We start from the raw sequence: 24,696 nt of genomic DNA, 5'->3' as shown, positions 1-24,696 counted from the left end.
TAAACAAGGGTTAGGGTGTTTAAACCCATCTGAAAATCTTTGAGGTGTGTTTTGCTGTGGTTCTATGGCATGAGTGTGGTTGAAAAATGTCTTCAATTAAATGTTCCTTTTATAAGTCACTGCCTCGCTACAATATGACAAATTTTATGATGTAAAGTGAGCTTCCCCTGTTTGAAAGACCAGCAGCCGCCACTGCACCCAACCATACATATACACACAGTCTGTTTCACCTCTTCACAGTAATAATATCAAAGCAAAACTATGTGCCAGTTCAAGCAGACAGCAATAGTCACACTCACATACTTAGCTTTTAAGATGGTCTGTTAAAGCTGTCATGCTATGCTCACATTGTTGCTCTGCTTTACTGCAAGCATAACTGCTGCAGATCTAAGTAGGCTACTACTGCTGTCGGCTCTGATTCCATAAAGGCCCCTCTGATGGAAAGTAGAAAGGGTCCAAGATCCAAGCTTGTATACCAAACATTAACATCCTCTATATTCACATATCAGTACAACAAATCCTCATCAGCTGACTAACTGCACTTCAGTAATAACTCCATCCATCCTTCCATTTTCTGCTGTTTACCCACAGTGGTGCTAAGCTAGGGAGCCCAGACATCCCTCTCCTTCCCTCCATTTTCCAGCTTCTCCTGGGGGATTCCTAAGCGTTGAGATATATAATCTCTTCAGCATGTTCTGGGACTACTCTTGGAACTTCTACCAATTAGACTTGCCCAGTAAACCCCTAAAGAAAGGTGCCTGATCAGATGCCCAAACTAACTCTACTGGCTCCTTCTAATGTGAAGGCTCCACTTAAGCTCCCTCTGGATATCTCAGCTCCCTACCTATCTCTAAGGCTGAGCCCTGCCACCCTAGAACAGTCTATGAAGCAGACAGCTTCTTGGGTGCCCATCTTGAAACTGTGCTGATTGTATAGATCTTCTGTGCTGTCAGGGGAAGATGTGTGTGAAGCATCCGTGTTTTCACAGACATGGATGTAAACTATAAGAGAAACTTGACTGGTTTAGGGAGGTATACAACCATGATGGAGTAATTCTAGTTTCTGGTTTTAACTGATCAGTTTTTCCAGTCATTAAGTTTGTTGTTCTTTTAAGAAATTCTTTAAACCAACAGCTGTTTATAAAGTGTACCCAACAACGCAACTACTACATCATTGTATGGATCTTTCCTAACCCTAACCTTCCCATGATTACTACCACGATATAGTATCCCATGGATACTTTATTGATACTGTATATAAACAAATAGTAATATTAAGAATTCTGCTATGGTTCTGATTGTGATAACAAGGAAGTTAAATGTGACTCAACTTGAGATTTGATCACAATCAGTTTTATTTTTATAGCCTAAAATCAGTCTTAGTCTGCCTCAGAGGGCTTTAGAATCTGTACAGCATACAGCACGATCCTTAGACCCTTGATTTAGATAAGGAAAAACATAAAAAACTAAGTATTGGAAATAATCTAGATGCAATGTTCATCATTCCCAAAATTCAGACTGACATCTCTGACATCATTGAAGACTTTGCGATTTCCACAAGAATTTCAAATAAAGGTTGGTTGAGATTCACTTGGATGCACAGCACGAGCATGATGAGGATACTCATGATACTAGCTTCAGTTTAAATGGCTGACAGAGCTCCATGATGGGAAAACCTGATATGTAAAACTGGCTTTGTGGGACCACCCAGACAAGTTCAGGCGTGTGTTTACTAAGAACTCACAAACCATGTTGTTGGAAAGGAAGGAAATCCCCAACAGGCATATTGATAGAAAGTGTGTGTACAAAAAAAAAACTTCTGCTGAACAAGAAGACCCCAGATTAATAATACACAGTATGTGCATAGTAATACTTGCCCTTAAGCAAACAGGTAATGGCTGTTCTTTGCACAGGCTGTTCTGGGATCAGCCTGGCAGTCAGAGGCTGGAACCACTGAGCTTTGGTTGTTTAACACGCAAGCAGGCAGCAGAAGAATCAGTTGTCCTGACAGTTTGTGTGTCAGAGTGGTGTAAACCCACATGTTCCTGCTGTGAAGAGCAGAGTGAAGTCAGTCTGATTACACACGTGTTGATTCACTGGTTGCATAAGAGCATGTTGACGCTGGGATTTCTTCCCACAGTTTTCACTCTCACTCTCTCTCTCTCTCTCTCTCTCTCTCTCTCACACACACACACACACACACACTCACACACCTGTATGACTATGCAGGGCTTCTCCGTAAAAGCAGGTTTTCCTGCAGTGGGTTTTGGTCTCTGAGAGCACCCAGCCATTGTTATTGCCTCTTTTTTTTCCCATGCATATCTGGCAGACGTCACATATAAACAAGTCTTTCCCAAGCCTGTGTAAGTGCATGGGATGTGTATTCTCGCTTCTTTTTCTGATTTGTAATGTTTATGTTGACTATTCTCTCATAATTGGCAGACCAACTCGTTTCGCAGAAATGGTTCCTTCGAGTTGAAACATGTAAATATATCAAACCTTTTGAGTTTTGATGCGTTTTGCTAAATATGTTGTCATTTTCTCTATGAGACCCTGTCGTAGTATACACATGTTCAACAGCTTGTGCTGCCGCCCACAAAACTTCTTCTGAATGCATTACCAGTCATCATGTATAAGTTCCCATTAATAAAGATACAATATTTGTTTTAGTGCATTGATTGAGCATCCCACATGATGCAGATAGGCTTTGTAATTTCAAAAGAATGTTGCAGACATGTCACTGACTAACAATCTGTTGTTCTTTGAGGGGCAAGTAGCAGACATCCCAATTACCTCTGGAGCCTTGTGTTGCATTCATGTGGTGTCAGAATAATCTGAAAAATGACTCCTGATCATGTTTCGTGGCTCACCTGATACGTTTCCTTGAGCAATAAAATATAATACATCATCTTTGTAGCACCCATGTTGTTTCCACATTACAACTTTAAGATCATGAACACACCGAATTCAGAAAAACAGTAATCCAAGGAGCATGTTAATGCACCATTAGCATTTGCTGGCGGAGGTCTCACCTCGATTTCCATTCAATCGCTTTTCTTTCACTCACTGTAGCAGGCATCGTGAGCAGCATCCTACAGTAACAGCGAGCAGGAAAAGTCAGGGGTTTATGAGCACTCAGACATTCAACAGGTTGACCCAATACAAACCAGACACCAGAAATAGTCAATTAAAAAGATTTGTTTCATTTTTGCCTGTCACTTCTATTCTTATTTAGTCAGGACCACTTTAGTCAAAGAAAACTTTATTTCATTTGCAGCATTATATTTGGCAGTATGGCTCTGTTCTAGGGCCTCTCTGCCTTTTCCTCAGGCCTATGCAGAAAGATTAAGGTAGCACACCTCTCTGCCCTTCCATGTGCCTACATACATGGAAAGCCTAAGGCAGGGAGAGCAGCAGCAAACACCCCCCAGAAACAGAATAGAGCAAGCATCACTGACAAACAGGAATTACATTGATAAGTCAGACACGGCATGAAAAGGAGGAGCTGGGGCGGAGACAGGTTACACAGCGCCTTGCAGAGGAAGCAGCAACAGCAAGCTTGCCAAAGCAGTTTAAATAAGGCGCCCTGAATGAGATTTGCCAACTGGCTGCATAGAAAGGAATCATGTGATCCGTCCGCTGACTCCCTTCCATCACACGCCAACACAAATACAACACAAATATATAACAGTTGAGACCAGAAAAATAAATTCAAACACATCAAATTGAAGCAGACAAAATGATAAAGAACTTTAAAAATATGAACTAAAATTTGCTATACAAAATTATACAGAACACTAGAAGTGTATGGCCGGGGCAAACCTATAATGAACATTAAATAAATCACCACTGACTCACTGTATTTATGTATCCTCCATTTACTTTTGTCTTTCTGTGTATGCAATTAAAGCTTCAGTAAAGCTTTTTCAACCATTATATCAACAGTATGCATAGAGATAAACAGTTATTTCATAATTTCAGGATGCTGAAACAGTTTAAATGTATACAGTAGCTTCATGTCCCTAAGTCTCATAAGGTTTTTCTATGGTGAGTTTTGGGGTTTGAGAATTTAATTAAGAGGAAATTAACTCTTCAATTAGTATTTTAATTCACAATTTTGAGCAATAACATTAACACTCTGGTGACTCTCAGCATTCCCTCAAAGTGAGCACTTTTTTTTTTTTCTTATTTTTCTTTTAACAGATCTCCAAAGAGGTGTTGTACGGCAGTCACAGTCCAGTCCACACCCTGTCCTCATCCAGCCGCAGCACCCTGCACAGCCTGCAGGGCTCCATGTCCCCACCCATGGTCCGCTCCATGCCCTCGTCCCCCTCCAGGATGGCGTACGGCGGGGGGAACACAGGTGGGAGGACGGGGTTGGTAGATCCAGGCAGTGCCACGTTACCACGGGAACGCCTGTCAGGGACGGGGCGATCTAGCTCCCTCTGCACCAGCAGCAGTGCTATACTGGAGAGGAGAGACGTCAAGCCTGGTGAGATACCTGCAGGGTCCTCAGCTGGTGGATGATCAGTGTTTGAGTATTACTAAACATAATGTGCAGGTTTTTTGTCTAATCATTGTTAGTTATAGGTCAGAATTATAAAATTGCCACAGAGGGCATTACAATCTGCACAATATACACTAAGACACTGATTCAGGTCAAGATAAACTCAAAAAAGGAAAAAGGGAGAAACCCCAGGAAGAGCAACAGAGAAAGGATTTACTCACACAAGAAATAATAAATCTGTATATTTGTAGTTACGTCACAGATTTCAGTGAAGTTACAAAGTTTAGTTGTGTTACAGATTTCAGTTAAGTTACAGAGTGTTGTGAGTGTTTCAGGCAGAGTGTTTGGAGGAAAGTCTGTGGATTAGAGGCAAGTTTAAGCAACTCCCAGCTGCCGCCAAGCTCTTTACTTTACGGACCTCGACCACAAAACCTGTTCTCTACCACACAGACCTGGAAAAAATACAGACTACACACACACACACACACACACACACACACACACACACACACACAATGAGGTCTGGCAATACTTCATCTTGAATTATTGCCAGACCTCATTGTTACTGCTCTTGTTTTTGCTGTGCCTGTCCTTATGTAACAACTGGCAAACAGAATCCAGAAGAGTAAACATGCAGGACTCTTCTCTTCAACAATGTGTCAGGAGTGAGTCATAGGCACAGTCTTTGAAATGAAGACGCTTATTGGCTTGAAGGTACTGTGATCTGCAACATCTGATGGGAGACTGTAAAGCAGTCCCTCCAGAATTTTTTTCGGCTGTTTTTGTGACTGTTGCAGCCTGAAATTTCTGATTTCACGGCAGCTCTTCTGAAAAATTGCAATGCACGGTGCAATATTTTCAGGCATTTTTTTAGATGAAATTGCAGGTGTAAAAGAAAATTGCAAAAATAGTTGCAATGCTGTCTTGGATACAGAGCTTAGTATTATGAATTTTAATGTTGTTAGTGTTAGTGTTAGCAGCAGCAGCTAACATCCTACACTGTTGAGTCCGTTTAACAGTCCCAATAATCTCACCCCACCTACACCAAAACAGCTCAGCTGTATCATTCAACCCATTAATAAACACATCACTGTGTGTGTGACCCTGTCCCAGGCATAGTAGCAGTCTCATGATAAACAGACAGAGAGTGGCAAGGAGGGGTTGAGTGAATTAATATGCTGCATGTATATTGCCAAAGCAATGAAAGTTGTGGTGATTGGACAAAATTGCAAGGCCACGCAGAATTCACAGGGATTGGCTGAATTTGCATTAATTGTTGCGATCACAACATCCTGGAGGGACTGGTAAAGACCCAGGTTCATAAATAAATATATGCTGTATGTGTAGCAAAAAAAAAGAAACAAAAAACAACAACTTAAGTATACTTAAAAATGAAAAAATCTTAAAATGTACTGATGCCTTGAATGTACTCCGGTCAGAACAGTCACAACCAGTTTGATCATTTTTTTCGGCAATATACATTTTAATTTGACTCAGCTCATGGGATGCAAATCTGAAAAGCAGTTCCATATAGAATCTGTGCTCGCAGAACTCTGCGGATTTTCCACAGATTTTTGGAATATAGATCCTGCTGTTAAACTCAGAATGTTGTCACTGTCTCCTCCAAGTCCTTATCCATGTGTATTACAATTGTGTGTTGTATCCAGTTAGCAATAAAATCAAAGTTAGTGGTGTAGTGAGAAGAAATGTCAAAAAATGATTACCTGCAATGCCATGTGTCCCAAATTTTGTTGATTGACTTGATTGAATTGAAGTGTTAAATTGTTTTTCTTCAAGTATTCATGATTAAATCAAATTTCTGATTCAAAGTTCCTACTAAAATCTGTAAAGTAGTTCTTTTAGTCTGCTTGAGGTAATTTTAGGTTTTAATGTATTGTGACAGGTTATTTTTGTTCAACAATTGTTATCGTAAATGAGTGTTGTCTAACACATTACAGGCAAAAAAAAAAAAAAACACTGCAGAATTCCTCAGATTTTCATTTTGGATGACTGCTGAAAACATTAAAAAAAATCTGCAGATTCCGTTTGGGCCCACTGATCAGTTTAGCACAGAGCCTGAGATACACAGTATTTAATAAGCATCATCATGTCTTGAAAACATTCACACACAACTAAATGATAATATAGGAGGAAGCTGGAGTGGTGGAGGGATTTAGATTAGAGCTCAGAAAATGAAATGAGGACTATTCCTACCTGAACTACTGTGAGGCTCCATTAGAACCTCTCCACACCAAAGAAAAACATAAAGTAGAAGTAGTAGTGTAGCAGGTGTCCTGGTTGCTGTTCGGGAGCTGTCCTTTCCAGAAATCAGCTTAAACAAACTTAGTGTAACACTGGACTCTGAGTTGACTAACCCTGGGGTGAGTCTTCAATTCCAGTTCAGTTACCTTTGTGTTGCATTTGAGTTACAGTAAGCACATGCATGGTGAATTTTTTAAAAATGCCAACAATGGAGATACTTCAAGTCACAGTGCAGAGCCTTCATTTTAATCAAGTGGATTTTTGCAAAATTCAGTATTTATTTTTTTCAACAGAGTTGTTATTAATGTGGTTAGGTTAGCTCACACAAAACAAAAACAACAAGAACTCCACGTCACACACAGTACCCACCTGAGGACAGAAAAATAAATGAATTAATAACAATAAATACTTATAAAAAGCATTCCCATAGGGATGCTCTCAGTACCACAACCAGCTATGATGTATACCATTGTATAGATGCCCTTAAGGTGTCTTACAGACAGAAATAATAACAGCACATTAGTAATGCAGGAGTGAAGGGAATTCTGGGAAAGTGCTTTTGCAGAACCTGGCTGTCCTAGTTCTGATTCTTTTCATTTTTTTAAAAGATGAGAGGAAGTTAAAAAGATGGTTTGTAGGGTGAGAGGAGACATGAAGAATATTGTGTCCCTTCCTCTGCAGTCTAATGGTGTAGATTTCAGTGAGGAATGACAGCTGATTTTGGCACATTGCAAACTGATTTGTTTTAGGTGTTTCCATACCACACAGTTATTCCAAAGGTGAGGATGCTCTCAAAACTTGCATCAAAACTTTTCCGAAAAAATGTTTTTGCTGTGCTTCCTTAAAGCCACAGTGTGTAGGAATTTCTCCCATCTAACGTTGAAATCATATATTGCATTCAAACGGATAGCGCACTCTAGCGCCTCACTGTTTCAAACACGTATTGCAACTACTGTAGCCGCTGTGTACCAAAAAGCTATGATAACACTGATGAAACCATGTCATCCGATACTTCATGGAGTATTCATTCAGGCACCTACACAGACACCTGGCACCTGAGTTGACAAACCCCCTCCTCACCATGCTGGCTGTGTTTACAATGTAGGACTGTTGGGGCGGGTGTAAATCGAAACAAACCAATCACGTCTTGTTTTTTGACAACTGACAAGTGGCTCAGCCTCACACACCTCATCCCTCTCCTGCATCACTGCACTGCTGACAGCTGCTAACAGCTGTTAGCGGCTAGCGGCGCTGGCCTGTGATTGCATTACCTTACTCCTTCAGCAGGTCTCTCCATCTGGGAAGGGCTACCCCGATGCGCGCTTTCTTGGCGACGAGGATTCCCTCTCCCATGATGCATGATCCTACATTATGCTCAAAGAGTGGGACTTTGTTATGCTGCAGTAGTGCCGGGGAAGTAGCGAAGCGCCTCTTGCTCCTCTCCTTCGGCTTCTCAGTCATGCAGCGCTGGCCTGGCTCTCAACAAAAACCCAGAGGGCGTGCTGTATGTCCCTTGCTGGCAGATGTATTCTCAAGATGGCGGAACGTTATGGAACCCCCCAAATGACTTACCTGCACAATGTGCAAACAAATCCGAAATTCTCCTTTTACGAGAATAAGTCAGATTATTGGTGGGGGTAATAATACACCAGTGATGACATATTTATGAATGCAGACATCAATTTTTGCCAATAAACAACTGAAAATGTTACACAATGTCCCTTTAAGCACGATCATAGTGTTGACTTCCCACTTTTAAGAAGAAGAGATTGTTACACTCAAGAAGTTGTTAGTGCTCCACCTGTTGGATTTCATGATCATGTATGACTTAAGATAGATGGCTACTATGTCTCTTATGGACTCTTGTCTAAGCTCTTTGTACTACCTGTCTCAATTCTTGTGTGTGTGTATCAGATGAGGACTTTGGCAGCAGTAAGAGCATGGCCCTGGTGGTGCGTGGTGAAGGAGGTCCATATTACCCAGACTCCTACTGCTCCTCCCTGCAGGATGGAGGAGGAGGTCGCCTCAGCATTGCCTCCTCCCAGTGTAGCGCTCCTCCCTCTCTCACTGCAGACATGGTGGATGCCGGGGTCACAGGGATCCCAGGGGGGTTGCAACAGTACCGGGCCTCCATTAAACCCTTGATGGGCTATGGAGACAGCATGGAGCACCAGACCCGCTCCCTCCACAGGTACACACAATGATTTAAACTCAATCCAGACACACATACGGTGTCTTTCTTTGGAAACAGTGACACAAACGCTTCATTCAAGCGTGTGCAGCAGGAGACGACAACACAGATCAGGAAGTAGGGGGCTGACAGAGGTCATGAGCCTGATTGAGCCAGCTACCATTGCAACTGCAGCATACAGTAACTCAGTAACTATGCTATCTATACTAGGTCTGCAGATCCACCAGGCTGTTCCTGATATTACCTTTAATCATTTTCAAAGCTGGGCAAAATGGATGAAACCAATATCATGATCAAATATCAGACAGTGTTTGAGCAGCTACTCTGTCACAGATCCAATGTTAGAGCAGCTGGTGTGTCTGTTTACAGTGCAGCCAGACAAACTCAGGTTGTTTAAATAAAGAAATCAAAACCGTTATCAGGTTTCACGCTGCACACATAGCCAGTAGTTTTCCACACAAAAGCAGGGCGCATTATAAAGAGTCAGAAGTGAAGGTGTGCAGCCTGTCACCTCCATCTCTTTATCTAACATTCACTGTGGCTGCTCCTCACTGTTCCACTGCTACCTGGCAGGTTTACAGCTGGCCCACTGACAGCATCATCAAATAAATGACTGCTGTCTTGTTCTGAAAATGTATGATATTACAGTTTGCGCTAACATTAGTGATAAATATAGCAGGCCCTATTAAAACTTCCTATAGTGCATAGTCTAAGTGTATGGTGCAAGTGAATTCAGGGCATCCACCTCCACTTTTGATAGTTAAACAGTGCATAATATAGGTGCAAAGTAGGGCGCAAGGGGCAAAGGTATTTAGCCCAGTCCCATTTCTTCTTTTAACCCCTTCCCTCTCATTTTTATTGCCCCTTTGCCCCTTAGAAGTTACAAGGGGTAGTGGTTGAAATCTTTTTTTTATGAAACAGGACAACCCAACAAGACCCTGAGATGTTATCAGTAGTCATTTATGGCATTATCATAAGCAGATGCAACTATGGTAATAACGGTTGTATCATAATGGCATTTATTTGACAGAGATGAAAAAGCAATGATTCTCGCAATTACCAGGCCACTAGCTGTGCTCTGCAGGCTATCATTATCAACCTGCGCTCCTTTCTTGCCAGTCTGCACTGATATTAGAGGAGCGGTAACAAGTGCAACTGTTTTGCTGCTGGACTTTAGGTAATTACGGGTGTCATATACACCATTAAAGGGGGAAATATCCAATTGAACATGGAAATAATGTAATATATAGCCAGTTAGCAAAAGAAACAGCACACTACCAGCATTTTTTTTGTTATGCTTGTTACACAAAAAGGGCCATATTGAATTAAAACAACATTAAACTAACATAATGTGATAGTTGTCATAATTTTAAAATATTGATTTATGAAGAAAATACATTTGTGGGTTTCTTTTGTTGCTCGAACAGCCATATTGCTGATGATTTCTTATAACACTTGTTTTGGAGTGTGCCTCTGAAAAACCTGCATTTAGAAGGCCATGTAGCCCTAACACTTCACCCTATCCCTCTATCCCAATGAGAATTATTACATCCTACCCCTAGATGTGAACACACAAAACAGAGATGTAAAGGGCTAAGTGGTATGGGCAAGGGGTGTGTTGGGATTGAACCTTAGGTCCTTAATTATTCAAAGGTGTGTTTAGGGTGTAACACAATTTCAACCAATCAGAGCGTCATCTCCTATTCATTTTAATAGCCTGGTGCACATGCAGCTGGCACAATGCTATTTACATGGTGAATTTGGGAAATTGGAGCAGCGAGCAGTTTCTGCTGAGAATAATGCATGAAGAGCAGTGATATCCCTGCAGCAAATATCATGGGACAGTTAAGCAGCAAAACTAAAAACCTTAGTGTTAAACTTGACAGAAGAAACAGAACTTAACATTCAGCATCTGAAATAATCAATGAAGTTACGTTGCTCTTCGTGCGTAAATGTGCACAGCATCTCACTTAATGTGGAGTCGGACAGCAGCTCTGCTTTGATCTCTGCTATGTTCTCATTTTACAGAAAGTAATTAATATTTTCCTCATTAATGATGTATTAATTCACCCATCCACAACCTATCCTAACCCATGTCCCTGTGTGTGTAACAAGCAGAGTGTACATGTTTTGTGAACAGGCCTATGTAGGAGCATCTTACCATCTAAATAATGGGCCCTTAAAATAGCAGGAAAATTCTGTGGCATTCTGACTTCAGACAGGATATTAATGGTCAATGGTGCAATCACATTCTAATGCCTCAAAACAGCAATACGCCAGCAATGTGCAGGACCCCACCTCATTTTAAGAATTACATGGCCGTGGCCACACAGATGATTACTTATACAACGTGGGCACTAGCCATGAAAATGACAACTGCGTAGGTCTGAAACTAACAATGACAGTTAAGCTGCGTTGCGCTGCGCAACAAGCGCAGGGAGGAAGAACTGGTCATGGACATCAGCTAAAGTAATGATTGATTTGAATACAGCAGTAGCATTTTTATAAGTGGGGACCCCACCACACTCTGGCTATGAACCCAGTGTTCATGTAACCGGGTGTGTATGAGTTCATCCTTTGTTCCACCTGTTTCTCCACCATCCAGGCAGAAGAACAGGAAGTATGGAGACAGCCAGCTTCCACCACTAGGAATTAAAACCCCACCCCCTTCCCCTCACAGAGTCAATGAAGTCAGGATGACTGAGGGACAGATCATCGGAGGGGTGGGCCTGGTGTCTCCAGACAGGATGTCTCCCATTCGCCGGTCCCTGCGGCGGGACAGTAACGGAGTCACGGTGGAGATTGTGAACAGAAGTAGAGGGAGTGGCTCATCGTCCTCTACCTCATCTGTTTTTGTGGACAGCCCTCTGGGACAACCAGAGAGACTGTTTCAGGGTCACGTGCCTGCCAGCAATGCCCAGAGGTGAGCAGAGAGCCAGAGTAATCTCCATACTTATTGTAAGCACTTTATGAGGTACAGCATATTTTAAAGCTTAGCTTCAAGCTACACAGCATTAGCTATGCATTTTTTTTTCTTCTTGATTTTCAAGTCTGTGTTGATGTTCAGGGGATGGTGTCAGTGATTTTGCATGTTTATCCTGTAAGAGTTTATCTGAATTCAGTTTTGACTCATAAACAGACATGCCTAAAGGGTGGAGTCTATAAATGTAATCCAATACACTTTTTTATCAAATTCAGCAAATATCTCCTCACGGTCCGCTAGCTGTCTGTTCTGAGTGTGCACTGAAAAAAAATCTGGTGTTCATACACATCCCTGGCTCTGTGAATAGGAAACAAACAAAGAGGCACACAACGCTATTGTGCTCTGCTCATGCACAGAACAGGGGAAAGGCCAAGACTGTATAAAGAGAAAGGCAGTGTGAGCAATAGGGACTGTAAGGTGGAACTTCTAAAGGAGCATTAACAGGAGGGATCTATTTGGGTGTTTAAGTTATACTATGCAGGATTGTCCATTACCGTTTGTAAAGACACTCGCCAGCGAAAGTGAAAGTAATTATTATTATTATCAATATATGGATTGACAGAAGAGGAGTTTACTCAGAGCCACAAGGTGTAATCTGTTGACCACTAATGAGACACAGGTGTGGGTCATTGTGGACTTTGCCTCCAGTGTAAATGAACTGTGTTTTCTCTCTGTCAGCATCTACCTGATGAAGGTCCATGACCGAAACGTTGTAGTCTAATAAATTTAACCTTTTTTTGCAAGTGCAGACAGTGTTCCCCTTTTTGATATCCAAAAAGTCAAAAGTCAGCTTTACTGTGACATCATAATGTTCTGCTAAAACACTTTCCTGGCCATTACTCAACGTCTTATTTCAAGAACAGAAGGGGAGACATTTGGTCAGATACTGAATTGGTGACACGAATCTTGGGTGCCCACCTTGAAACTGTGCTGATTGTATAGTATAAACATACTAACATATACATGTGTTTCTATTTTTTAGTGAGAGAATGAAAGCCATGGAGGAACAGATAGCCAGTCTGGCAGGTCTAGTGCACAGTGCTCTGTCTATGGGATCAGATATTCCAGGAGTCAAAGACGCCATCAGGTCTGTAACACCTGCCTTTAACCTTTTAAACCAACAGCGGCTTTAATTCAGCAGCAGCCGTTCACACATCCAACATCTTCTTTAGATTCATCCACAGTATGTAACAGTAGTATGTAATCTCTAAAATTAAACCAGGAAATGATTCTAGATAACAGAGTAGACCTGTGCTAATCATTTCTGGATATAGCAAAATGAGTTCTGTATACTGAATGAACTCTGGCTACACCAAGGGTGGCTGGCTTTATTATGTTACTATCTGTGTGTCTTTTCAGTGAGAGCTCTCAACGTAAACTCCTCAGCAACAGACCCGGTGAGATCTTCTTCTTCTTCTTCTCATTATTATTATTATTAATATTATTATTTTAAACTTTCAACAGATGGTGACACCTGCCACCAACAAAGCACTCATTATGCTTTGAATGTGATCATACCTTTAAAATCTCCCTTCTCTGGCCCTCAGGAGTATCTTCTGAGCCTCAGATCCCTGCTGCTGGGATTGACAGCTTTAGCCCCGCCCCTCTGGCTCTTCAGGCCCCTCCCTCTGACGGCGGATTGCAGCAGAGCTTGGTGTTAGCAAAGAGAAATGTGTTTGAACTGCGACTGCAACTCAACCAACTCAGACACTTACAGGTACTGACCTGTGTACTCACTGTGTACTCAGAATGAATGCATGCAAAGAAAAAAAAAAGTTATTTTTTGACTGATATTGCAATTAGGATATGAATCACAGTCTTAGTGGGAATGGGAATTTTTGCATTCATTTTCACTAAAAACAATATAAAAAATGGGGTCTGTTGCAGACAAACATGTTACCTTATGTCTGCAATATGATTTTTAGAACTAGGTATCTCCATAGCACCACAGTGCTTTATTTATAATGGTATGTTTTGATATATTTTACCTTCATCAAAAAAACAAAACAAAAAAAAAAAAAAAACGCATTACTGGGATTTGGATATTGCATTGGCCGATGGCCATATTGAGATTTTGATAAAATTTAACTAATTTTGCAGCCCTAATGAGAACTTTATTATGTGTTTTTCTCTCACACAGCTATTTAAACATACAGTAACATACAGTAGCTAGTCAACATGCTTTTCTCAAATGGTATCTGTATAATAATAGTGTTATTAATAGGGCCATCATAATCATCCTCTGTGGACAATAATGTCCACACCAGATTTTATGGCAATGAAGTCCGTAGTTGTAGCTGAAATATCTTGGACCAAAGAGATGGAGGGAGAGACTGACCAACCAACACTGCCTTCCCTCAGGCCTCACCACTAGCTCAGCAAAAAACTTCTGTTGTTGAATCCTAATTCTTGAGTTGTGTTCAACGTGTTCCAGCTGTCAAACCAGGAGAGTGTCAGTTCAATGCTGCGGATGGCAGGTCAGGAGCTGGCGGTGCTGATGTATGATCGCCTGGCTCAGTCTGAGGAGGCAGTGTACAGACGGAGAGCAGAGATGGAGGAGGAGAGGATCCGCTACCTGGCTACAGAGGAGAGAATACTTACACAGCTTCGGTAAGAGTTTGAATTAACTCAAGAGTATGTGTTTTTGAAGGAAAACTGTAGCTTTTGTAAGTAACACATTCATTCTCTCAATGAAAACCCCTTGTGTTGTAGTTTGGTTCTTTTCATTTACTTTTTATATTTTTTTTTTTATTTATAATGCATTTGTCCTTTTCATGGGATTTTCTGACAAAACTAGTACCCATAACCTCTGTGAGATAATAACATGAAGAGTTTGAAGAGTTTAAGACAATAGGTTGACCCTGACACATCCCTTACACCCATAACTCTCTGTAATCGTATACATTCACTGGGATTCAAGGTGCAATGTGAAAGATATGGCCAGAATTTTAGTTTAAAACATTTAAAGGCTTATGTATGAACTTATGTTACCATTAGAATGCGGGGAAGTAACAGTTTTGACATTGTCAAAGAGGTCTGTGTATTGTGTTACAGAAATATCTACTGAAATGAGCCTACTACCCAGCTTACCAGCTCTATCCTGTCTTGTAATACCACTTGTACCAGTGATCTTTTTATGCCCTTGACTTTCTCATCCATACTGGAAAAGTATTCTTTGGTCCCGGCTTGCTTGCTCAGTGCAATGAGTACGTGGTCAACTGAACACTGTCTGCAGAAAGCACAAACAAAGTTTACAGTTAATACTTCGGTCAACACGGCCAACCTGACCAACCAGGCCAATCTAGCCAGCAGGCTCACTAGCCTCATTTGGTCAAGGTCCGTACTCATGATCCAGGTGAGACTGTTCATCCCTCATTCAAGTCCATGATCTTAAATTGCTGCCTCAATCGAAACATTGTTCAAAGCCAAACTACTGTGTGTCAGAGCCAGATAATCTGAGATTTGAAACCCAAAACCCAAAATCTGCTGGATTTTGGCAAAGACTGTTAAAACTGAGAAGCACACAAAGCACAAACAGGGCTACTAATGACAACTGAAACTGAAACCACTCCTAAATGGCATCGATATATGGTTTTGACGCAGCTGCTTTCTTGCCACTATAGTCTTCAAACTGAGCTAAGCAAGCTATAATGTAAACTGCAGATTGACGGCACACTTAAAGGCGCTGTATGTAAGAATGTGGCCAAAACGGTTACTGCACTCAAATTCAAAATACTGCCGCGAGTCGTGTCCGCCCCCCCCCCCTCCCCTACAGATTCGAGGTTGCTGGACAGCGGCACGCTGGAGACTGATTTATTTGCCCACAGGCGGCTGCCGTNTGGCTGTACTATTGTTGTCAGTGAGATCAGTATGTTATATGAACATTATTCCTTAGTCTATGTGAAATATTAGGAGGATTTTATGACTATTTGCTTTATATTTCTTACATGTAGCTCCTTTAAAAATTATAAGATAGCAGTTGTATTTTGATCGGCTCCCAGAGTTTAAGCAGTGGTTTAATTGTGCTTGTTCTTGCCCTGGGGTAGAAATACTGCTGCCTATTAGTTTGGAGCATGTGGCCAGGCATTACACCAACACTGAGGCCTTCAGTCATTGACATGCAACTGTTCAATTTCCAGCAGACAACAAGCTGAGCAGAGAAACACTGGATCACTCTACCAAACTTGGACTCTCCATTGGTGGCCATGATTTCTAAAGTGGCAATTTAGCCTTTTCAACATTTACACACTTGCTCTGACATCATGCCCCTTGTGATGTCACAGCTGCTAAAGTTAAATCATTGGTGACATGCAAGACACAGCACAGCAACATCTTTAGGCGGAGACAAAATGTGAAGAAACATATTGTTAAAAATAGAGCCAGGGGGATGGGAAGTGATTTGATCGGGTGTGACATGGGTTTCCAGAGACATCAGAACTCATTTTCATGTTAGCATGCTACACACTGACTTCATAGCAAAGATGACTCTGTGCAAACAGAAGCCTGGCATTTATCAAGCATCATGAGTAGGAGTTTTAGAATGAGTTGTGTAACAATTATCCCTCCGCACACCAATCCAAATCATGTACATCATTAACAAAATACCAACACAACACATCACGAAAGCATTAGCTTCACTAGTTAAAGTCTTACGGTTTATTTTTTTCAGCTCAAGTGCTGAGCAAATAGCACATGACAGTTAGACATGACAATTTATTTGTATAGAGAGCTAAAGAGTTAGCTTCTGTTCAGCTAGCTTTTAGATCTCTATGTATATTGACTTGTAGGATCTCTTTTGTCAGACTATCTGAAAAGCTGAAAATATGTTAGCTGCTCTGTTCATATTCTAAACTAAACTGGTATTAACTATACTGCACTGTTTAACTGAATTAGCACTACATCATTTTAAACAAGATAAGAAAAGACAATTCTGTTGTTAGTCAGTTATCAATCTCAGCTAAAGGCAAGCTGTCGACATACCACTGAAGTTTTAGTTCATACATACTGAAAACGTAATTGTTGTATCTTAATTACAAAATGCTACACTAAATTATTCAATTCGATATTTAGTTAAGCAGGATCCCAAGGCGCAGCCAGGGGAGGAAGGGGTCCAGTTTGGGGACCTCTGCTTTTTGAAGATAAGATGGTTCTGTTGGCTTCATCACACCGTGACTTCCAGCATGGCAATGGGACTGTTTGCAGCTGAGTGTGCAGCGATCAGGATTAGAGTCAGCACCTCCAAATCTGCAACCATGGTTCTCTACCTAAAAATGGTGGATTGCCCCATCTGGGTTGGGAGACAGTTACTGCCTCAAGGAGTTCAAGTATCTTGGAGTCCCAGAATACACTGGAGGGATTTCATATCTCATCTGGCCTGCTCTTTGCCCTAGGCTAAGGGAGTTTGGCTTGAAGCTAAAAAAAAAATGTTCATACTAGCACAAACCTGACACATTCCAAGTGGGATATCCCCAGCTTTAGCCTAGGGCTTGCAGGGTTAGCCCCAGGTTTACAGGGTTATCCCCTGAAAATAGACTTAACTAAAAGGTCCCAGTGTAAGTAAACAATATAGTTTTAGAATATAAACATGAGTTATGTGTTCCAACTCACATTTAACCCAGGGCTAGTAGAAGTGCAGTGTGAGTGGTATAGCCCTTGGCTCAGGTTAACCCTGGGTATAAAGGGGCTGAGTTGGCCCAAAGTCAACTTTAGCCCTGGGCTATCCTTAGCCCTGGGCTAAGAGAATGCATTGTAAAAAGCCTAATTGTGTTTATTTTAGCTGGCTCTGGTTTAGGGAGATGGCATTCCCATTTATAACCCTGCCTATAAAGCTCTGATTGGTCAGTTGTTTTTCTACAAAGGAAAGCAGTCATCAGTAAGCACAACACTAGACCTACTTTATTTGAAAAAAACTGAGATGAGGGCAGTGAATTCTAGAAAAGGGCTTCCATCTATCCTTTATCTTGCACTTATCCTTTACAAGGTCGCGGGGGGTTGGAGCTGATCCCAGCTGACATTGGGCGAGAGGCGGGTACACCTTGGACAGGCCGATCACAGGGCAGACACGTAGAGACAGACAGCCATTCGCGCTCACATTTACACCCACGGGCAATAACCATGTCTTAACTCTGTACAGTTAGCTGTAACTAAAATCTGTAACTAACTAAACTAAAATCACATAAATTCCACGACCAGTGCCTTTACAGGTCACTGTAGGCCCCACAAAGACTAATCCGAACCAAAACAAGGACTAAATACCAGCTTACATCATATGTTCTGATAGTTTAAATGGATTTTAAAATGATGACATATATTAAAACCAGCAGCGCTGTAATGCTGCTCTGACAGGCCATAGTATGAGCAGGAACTGAGCAGTTAATGATGTGCAATATCATCAGTGCCCACATTAGCCATCTCAGTCAATGTAGTAACGAGCAAAGAGGGAATTTTTCTTTCATGCTGAACCATGAAAGTGAAGTTGACCTTAATTAGCTCAGTGTATGATCTACAGTGGGCACTACGCTCACTACATGTGTGCTTCCTCACATTATCTATGTACAGATTCTTTATTCTTATCATGTGCCCAACAGTTACAGAGAAGCAGTCATTGGCAGTGAAAATCTAAGGCCTCCGGCTCCTTCAGCGGTGCTCGTTAATATCTATAAAAGAGAACATCATGCAAGTAAAAGCAAAAACTGAATCTATGAAATCAAATACTGCAAGTTCATATGTAGGGCTAACATATGAACAAATTAAATATAAGTGAAGTGATATAAATTTGTGTACACCGTATTGCAAATGAATAAACTCAGGGTGTCTGTAGGTCCTTAAAAAAAAGTCTTAAAATGATTAATATTAGGCCTTAAAACACATTAAATAGTCTTAGGTTTTAATTTTGTGAGGTCTTAATTGCCACAAACATTTTATCTTATTTCATTTATCCATCTTTTAATTTATTTTAGTTGCAGTAAGTCAAGCTCTTCTGTGTAAAATTCTACATTTCTGATGTTAGAAATCTTGAAACCCACTGAATCTAATAGTCTTTTTACTATATTCTTGCACTTTCCTGTTGGCAAAATGTAGCTTAACCCAACTCACTCTAATAAACATATTAGGACCACATATATACTACTTACCTTTATACTTACTATTTATGCTTGAATAAGAAAAAAGAGGATTTTTCCACAAATCAGTCTCAAATCTGTTTTAAAATTATCTTGAAAAGGTCTGAAAAGGCATTAAATCTAAGTATCTGATACCTGCAAAAACCTTAAATTGAATGCAAACAGAATGTAAACAAGAGTGAAGTAAATGTATAAGCATAATGAGAAGTATAAATATATACACGCAGAGGTGTGAACAGTTGTATAACAGTAAGTCAAAAGTATATGAGGGTTAAGTGATGGTTTAAAGGTAAACTGACAATAGTGATGAGCTCAGAGCTCCAGAGTTCAGAAGTCTATAGCCAGTGGGGTGAAGCTGTAATTGATCCTAGTGAGGTGGGTTAGGATGCTGTGACACCATCTCCCAGACGGCAGTGGGCAGAGCAGTTTGTGGCTGTAGTGATTGGGGTCTCTGATAATCCACCTGGCATTCTTCCTGCATTGCTGGGCATAGAGGTCCTCGATGGATGGCAGCTCCATCCTGGTGCTGTGCTGTGCAGTTTTCGCCACCCTCTGTACATTATATATCCTGCAGAGAAAGCTGTGTGTCTAATCATTTTGTATGTACATGAATATCAATAGAGTTCATACCCATTGGTCTTTTAAATTGTAAAAAAAAAATCGTGAGCAACAACTGCTTTACACAGCTGCAGAACCAGAAAATGACACAAATTTAATTTGACATAATGCGCTGCTTCACATTTCCCACACAGGTGATAATTCCACTGGGCACATATCTGTTTGGGTCATTTGGGGCAGGTAGGACAAGGGGAAAGAAGTCATGCTGTCTGGTTGTCAAATAAGCCATTTATCTGGTTATGCACACTGTTAAGAGTAAGAAATCTTCTTTGTGAAAGATGAAGACATTCCGATGAGGTTGAAATCAAATTCAAATATACTGCTAAAATCAAATCAAATGACCTGGCAGGTTAGAACATTGTGGATGTGGAATTTGCTGTTCCTCCCATCTGCACTTTCCCATGTTTTTCATCATAATTGGACCCCATGGCAGGGCATGTGTCTGCTTGAGTGCATTGTACTGGCAGTGTAGCAGTATGAAGGATGATGAAAGTACAAAAACACTTAATAAAAAAAAAGAAAGAAGTGCAGATGAATTATATCCTATTTAGTAATTAATGATGGTACAATACAATGTGTAATAACTTGAAAACACAATACCTTTTTTGTTGAATTATATGCACCTGCAGACAACTGTGTGGATATGGGCAACCAGTCTGAAAGGTATCTGAACAGACTCAGTCAGATATAATGAAAATCAGGATGATATGCTCTTAACCTAAAAGGGTTCTCAGTCTGTAGGGCTAAAGCCAGAAGTGGCTTTTTAAATATAATATAATGAAATATGTTATTTATTTATTTATTTATTTTTTTAAACCTGAGGACCACCAACAGAACTATGGAACCCCTCAAGTGTGTTCTCTGCTGCCATCTTGTGTTTACAGCAGCTATTACATAGTTAATTCTTCTGCCTGCGTTGACCGTTAATTCCTCAAGATTTTTGTCTTTTTCACCTTTCAGTGAACTGGAGGACTATGTGGAACATTTGCAACAAAGCTCTGCCTCCAGTGCCGACCAGCCATCAATCACTCTGAGAGACGTGGAGGAGGGAGCAGTCAACCTGCGGAGGGTTGGAGAAACTCTGGCCATCCTTAAAGGTTGGTGGGTCTGGGTTGTATCAAGCATACAGTACTGATTCAAACAGTATATCTCTATTGGCTGATTAAAACATGTAATAATTTGTGTTGGATCGGTACACTGGATGTAAATGTAATCATGACACTTGTCCATGAATCAAAAGAAAGCTGAAGACTATGATTGACAGCTACTTCTGTCCATCTTTGACTGAAGTTTAGTTTTTTCTAGTAAGTCTGGAGCCCTAGTGGTTAAACTCAACTTTGTCCCTGTATTGTTCTCATGGCACTAGATCTGGTGGAACAGGCAGCTGAGCTGAGAAAGACTGTGAGTTGTGGAGATAAATTTACAGGAATAGTAAATAAGAAAAATGCCACTGCTCATGTTTGGGAGTATTGCCACATATAACTTTATATTAGGTTGACTTCTTTCAACTAGAAATGCAGTTTATTAGCCATTTTATTTTTTTTTCAATGAATCATCTCAGTTCAGCCCACTGATGTGTAGGTATCTGCTGCAGCATGTCAATGGGTCCTCTAGCAATGAGTGCACTCATATATTCATTATTCTGTGGGCCACAAGTATTTAAACCCAGCAAGGCTTATCTAAGCAGACTAATAGCATATCAGAAACAGACTTGTAGACAGTGACATACATGCTACATTGACTTCTATCACCAAAAGCTAAGATTTTACTTTTCTTTTGTTTGTTTTTACACAAATACCATCATATGCTGTACATCCTGGTGAAATGTCAGGAAGGTATGAAGATATGAAAAAATACATACCGCACAAGCCTAGTCAAGTGCGTTACCAACACACATAGGACAGCTGATGTGTTTATATCTTTGCAGGACTTGGCATTCTCAAAAAAAAGCAGCCCCTGGACATGAGGTCTCTGTCCTGTCACTAACGCCATACAGCTCGTCAAGTGTCTAGTTATTGTGATGTACATCGCTGTAAGGACGACTAATAAAAACTATAATAAGGTATCTGATCATTAGATTAAGAGAGGAGCCTGTAAAAATGATCTCCACCACTGGTTGTTGATCATGAAGCAGACTCCTCCACCCCATTGGTCTTCCCTGATTCATTTGTCCAGTCCTGGCAGTGAATTGAGAGCCCTGCTGGAGCAATGGCCAAGTCTGGGATCTAAGGGTGGTGCCAAGTCTCAGTGAGAATCATAATGTCACATTAAAAGGCCAGCATACTCCTGAGTTTATCCAGCTTATTATCCAGTGACTGGACATTAGCTGAAAGAATACTTACAGGAGGAGGCTGGTTTACAAGTTTCCCACACGTAATTAGGACCCTGGCCTGCAACTCTTGTTATGCCTCAATGCCAGCAATACCCATGGCCAGAGGCGTTATGTTTTTGGGTTGTCCATCTCTCTCATTCCCATGATAATAATAAGTTGACAATATACTTTAATCTCTCTCATTTGTATCCACTTATCACCCCACCAGCCTATTGTGTTCAGGGTTGCAGGACCACTAGAATTCATTATTAACTAAATACATATGGTGATATGCAGTTTTATAAAGTTAACACAGAGTAAATGTATTTTTACATTTCATTTGGTGGTATTACAGGTGAGTTTCCAGAGCTACAGGTGAAGATGCGCTCAGTGCTGAGGCTGGAGGTGGAGGCAGTGCGTTTCCTGAAGGAGGAGCCGCATAAGATGGACTCCATGCTGAAGAGGGTTAAAGCCCTGACTGAAGCTCTCAGTTCTCTCCGCAGGTGCTCATTAACTTCACTCAGAAGTAAAACAGTTATGTTTAACAGGGAAATAATCCTGATGGATGTCTTTGTCCTTCTTGTTATCAACAGGTGTGTATCAGAGTCAACCCCCCCAGCCAGATCAGCTCAGGTGGAGCCTCTAAAGGTGCTGGAAACAGATCAGGGACCCCTGAAGACCCAGAGCCCCCAGAGCTCCCCCAAACCTCAGCCTAGATCCTCGGTCAGATCTCCTCTTCCCAACCCGCCTCTCTCTGGGAGTCAGGCTGAGGTCAGTCCGGCGGGCTCAGCCTCCCCTGTCATGGCCCGCAGAATGAACGCAGCAGCAACAGTGATCCAGCCCTCCCATCACCACCCCAGCCCCCCACTGACACCCACCCATGGACGAGACTCACCCACTGTGGCCAAGGTACTGCACTGATGATTGGTCCATTTGCTGAATGATTATAAAATCACAAAATGTGAGACAGTGTGTATAAACAGGTGTTTTTGTTAGGAAACAGCCTGTTGTGTAGAATGTAAGAAATGTTGTTGTGTTGTGAAGGTGAGTCCTCGCAGCAGAGAGGGCAGCCCTGCCCTGCAGAAGAGACCGAGCCCACAGGAGAGCCACACTGAACAGACCACCGTAAAACACACAGAGACACATACTGAGGTCAGTGTTCAATATATACTCACTCCCTGTTATTCTGTTTCATTCCTCTAATGTTTTGGCATTACAAGGCTGATTATTGAGTGGGCGCTCGAGACATTCCTCAAACTCATTAATTCAGTCATTATCTGTAACCGCCTTTCCTGTTAGGGTGTGCTGGAGCCTATCCCAGCTGTCCCTGGGTGAGAGGTGAGAGGACAGGTCGCCAGACTAACACATACAGACAGGCCTTGCCATAATAGCTTATCATAGGGCTTAGGAGGTTATTCACTGAGTGCTGATCCTTTCTCTAGAGCACAAACGTCTTGTGTTTATTTGAATACAGACAAGACAACAATTCACGCTCACGTTCACACCTACAGCCAATTTAGAGTGAGCAGTTAACCTAACATGCATGTCTTTGGATATGTACTCAAACTTTTAAAATGCTATATCTTCAGAAGCTTGCCATCAGGAATCATACTTGGCACACCCATAGGGCCCATTGTTTTAAGGAAGAATTACCCAGGTTTTATTTAAAGATCAGATAGCTGTAATAATGTCTCCAAAAGTTGGACTTCTCCAAGAGGAAGTTGAAACATTTATAAGTGACTGTAATATTATGACCCCATATTATTTACATATCAATGAGTTTTGCTTAGTTATGTGTTGAGGATCATCGGGGTGGCTGCAGAAAGTAAACTACTTGTAAAACCACTGGCTCCGCCCACTTTGCTAATATGTTTTTGAGCCCTGAAAGTCTACACTCCATTGATATTTAGATGGTTAGTTACGATGACTTCTTGTATTTACTGTGTTATTCCATAAGCTTGCAGGCCAATCGAAACCCTGTGTGAATTTAAATGTCTTTCAAAATATACTGTATGTGGCCCACCACACACTACTGGTTGATTAAGTCCAATTTGCATGTCTTTTTGCTCACCGCACAATGGCAGGACTATCATGCAGTTTGTAGACATACACCAAGTAGGAACTACGCAGGTGCATCGAATGAGTTTTCATTAACACTGTATAGAAAGATGGATGACGCGTCTTCATTTACCCCCACTTTACAAAAATGAAGCAAAAATATCTGGGATATGGCCGCTGCCAACGTTTGCTGGTGACATCATTTGGAGCCAGAGTCTGTACTGTAGCAATCTGGATGGATATCGAGTTCCTGTGCAAACACCTGTTCGACCAATTCCCAGCAGCACCCTAGATAGCAAGCACACCCATTGGCACACACAGATGTTAAGCATGACCTCAGTCCCCCTTTTTTAACATCAAATTACTAGTTATAAACAAACTTATTAGCAAAACGAACACTTGAACATATCAGAATAATAAGAACTAAAATTACAGAAACCATCTTTGAAAAAAATCCCTTTGAGGTGTACTTAGAGTTTTTTGTTTGGCCTATGTCCTATCTGCTAACATTGGCCAAGGTTTATAACCTCTACTGTAGCCAGCCATCAAGTAGCGAGTGGGATGTTTTAGTCTCACTTTTGGGGAGCTGTCATATCCTGCATCTTTATTTTACAGTCTATGGACCAAACAAACATAGGACTTTCAC

General features: G+C 41.2%; 1 protein-coding gene across 3 annotated transcripts in view; it reads left to right on the top strand.

Annotated features, from left to right (window-relative positions):
* The window catches only part of LOC126408955 (sickle tail protein homolog), a 162,944-nt gene that overhangs the window by 109,725 nt on the left and 28,523 nt on the right, over nucleotides 1-24,696 (top strand). For all 3 annotated transcript variants that reach the window (XM_050074765.1, XM_050074767.1, XM_050074766.1), the window contains 11 exons: nucleotides 4,203-4,491; nucleotides 8,683-8,959; nucleotides 11,565-11,882; nucleotides 12,925-13,029; nucleotides 13,302-13,339; nucleotides 13,490-13,659; nucleotides 14,377-14,552; nucleotides 20,642-20,778; nucleotides 22,348-22,495; nucleotides 22,586-22,901; nucleotides 23,037-23,144. In XM_050074765.1, the coding sequence (XP_049930722.1) occupies nucleotides 4,203-4,491; nucleotides 8,683-8,959; nucleotides 11,565-11,882; nucleotides 12,925-13,029; nucleotides 13,302-13,339; nucleotides 13,490-13,659; nucleotides 14,377-14,552; nucleotides 20,642-20,778; nucleotides 22,348-22,495; nucleotides 22,586-22,901; nucleotides 23,037-23,144 (2,082 nt within the window). The remainder of the gene's footprint in view (nucleotides 1-4,202; nucleotides 4,492-8,682; nucleotides 8,960-11,564; nucleotides 11,883-12,924; nucleotides 13,030-13,301; nucleotides 13,340-13,489; nucleotides 13,660-14,376; nucleotides 14,553-20,641; nucleotides 20,779-22,347; nucleotides 22,496-22,585; nucleotides 22,902-23,036; nucleotides 23,145-24,696) is intronic.

The sequence above is a fragment of the Epinephelus moara genome, chromosome 21 (genome assembly GCF_006386435.1).
Source record: "Epinephelus moara isolate mb chromosome 21, YSFRI_EMoa_1.0, whole genome shotgun sequence".
Taxonomy (NCBI): domain Eukaryota; kingdom Metazoa; phylum Chordata; class Actinopteri; order Perciformes; family Serranidae; genus Epinephelus; species Epinephelus moara.
Note: the sequence above shows the minus strand (reverse complement) of the source record. Positions and strands in the feature narration are given on the sequence as shown.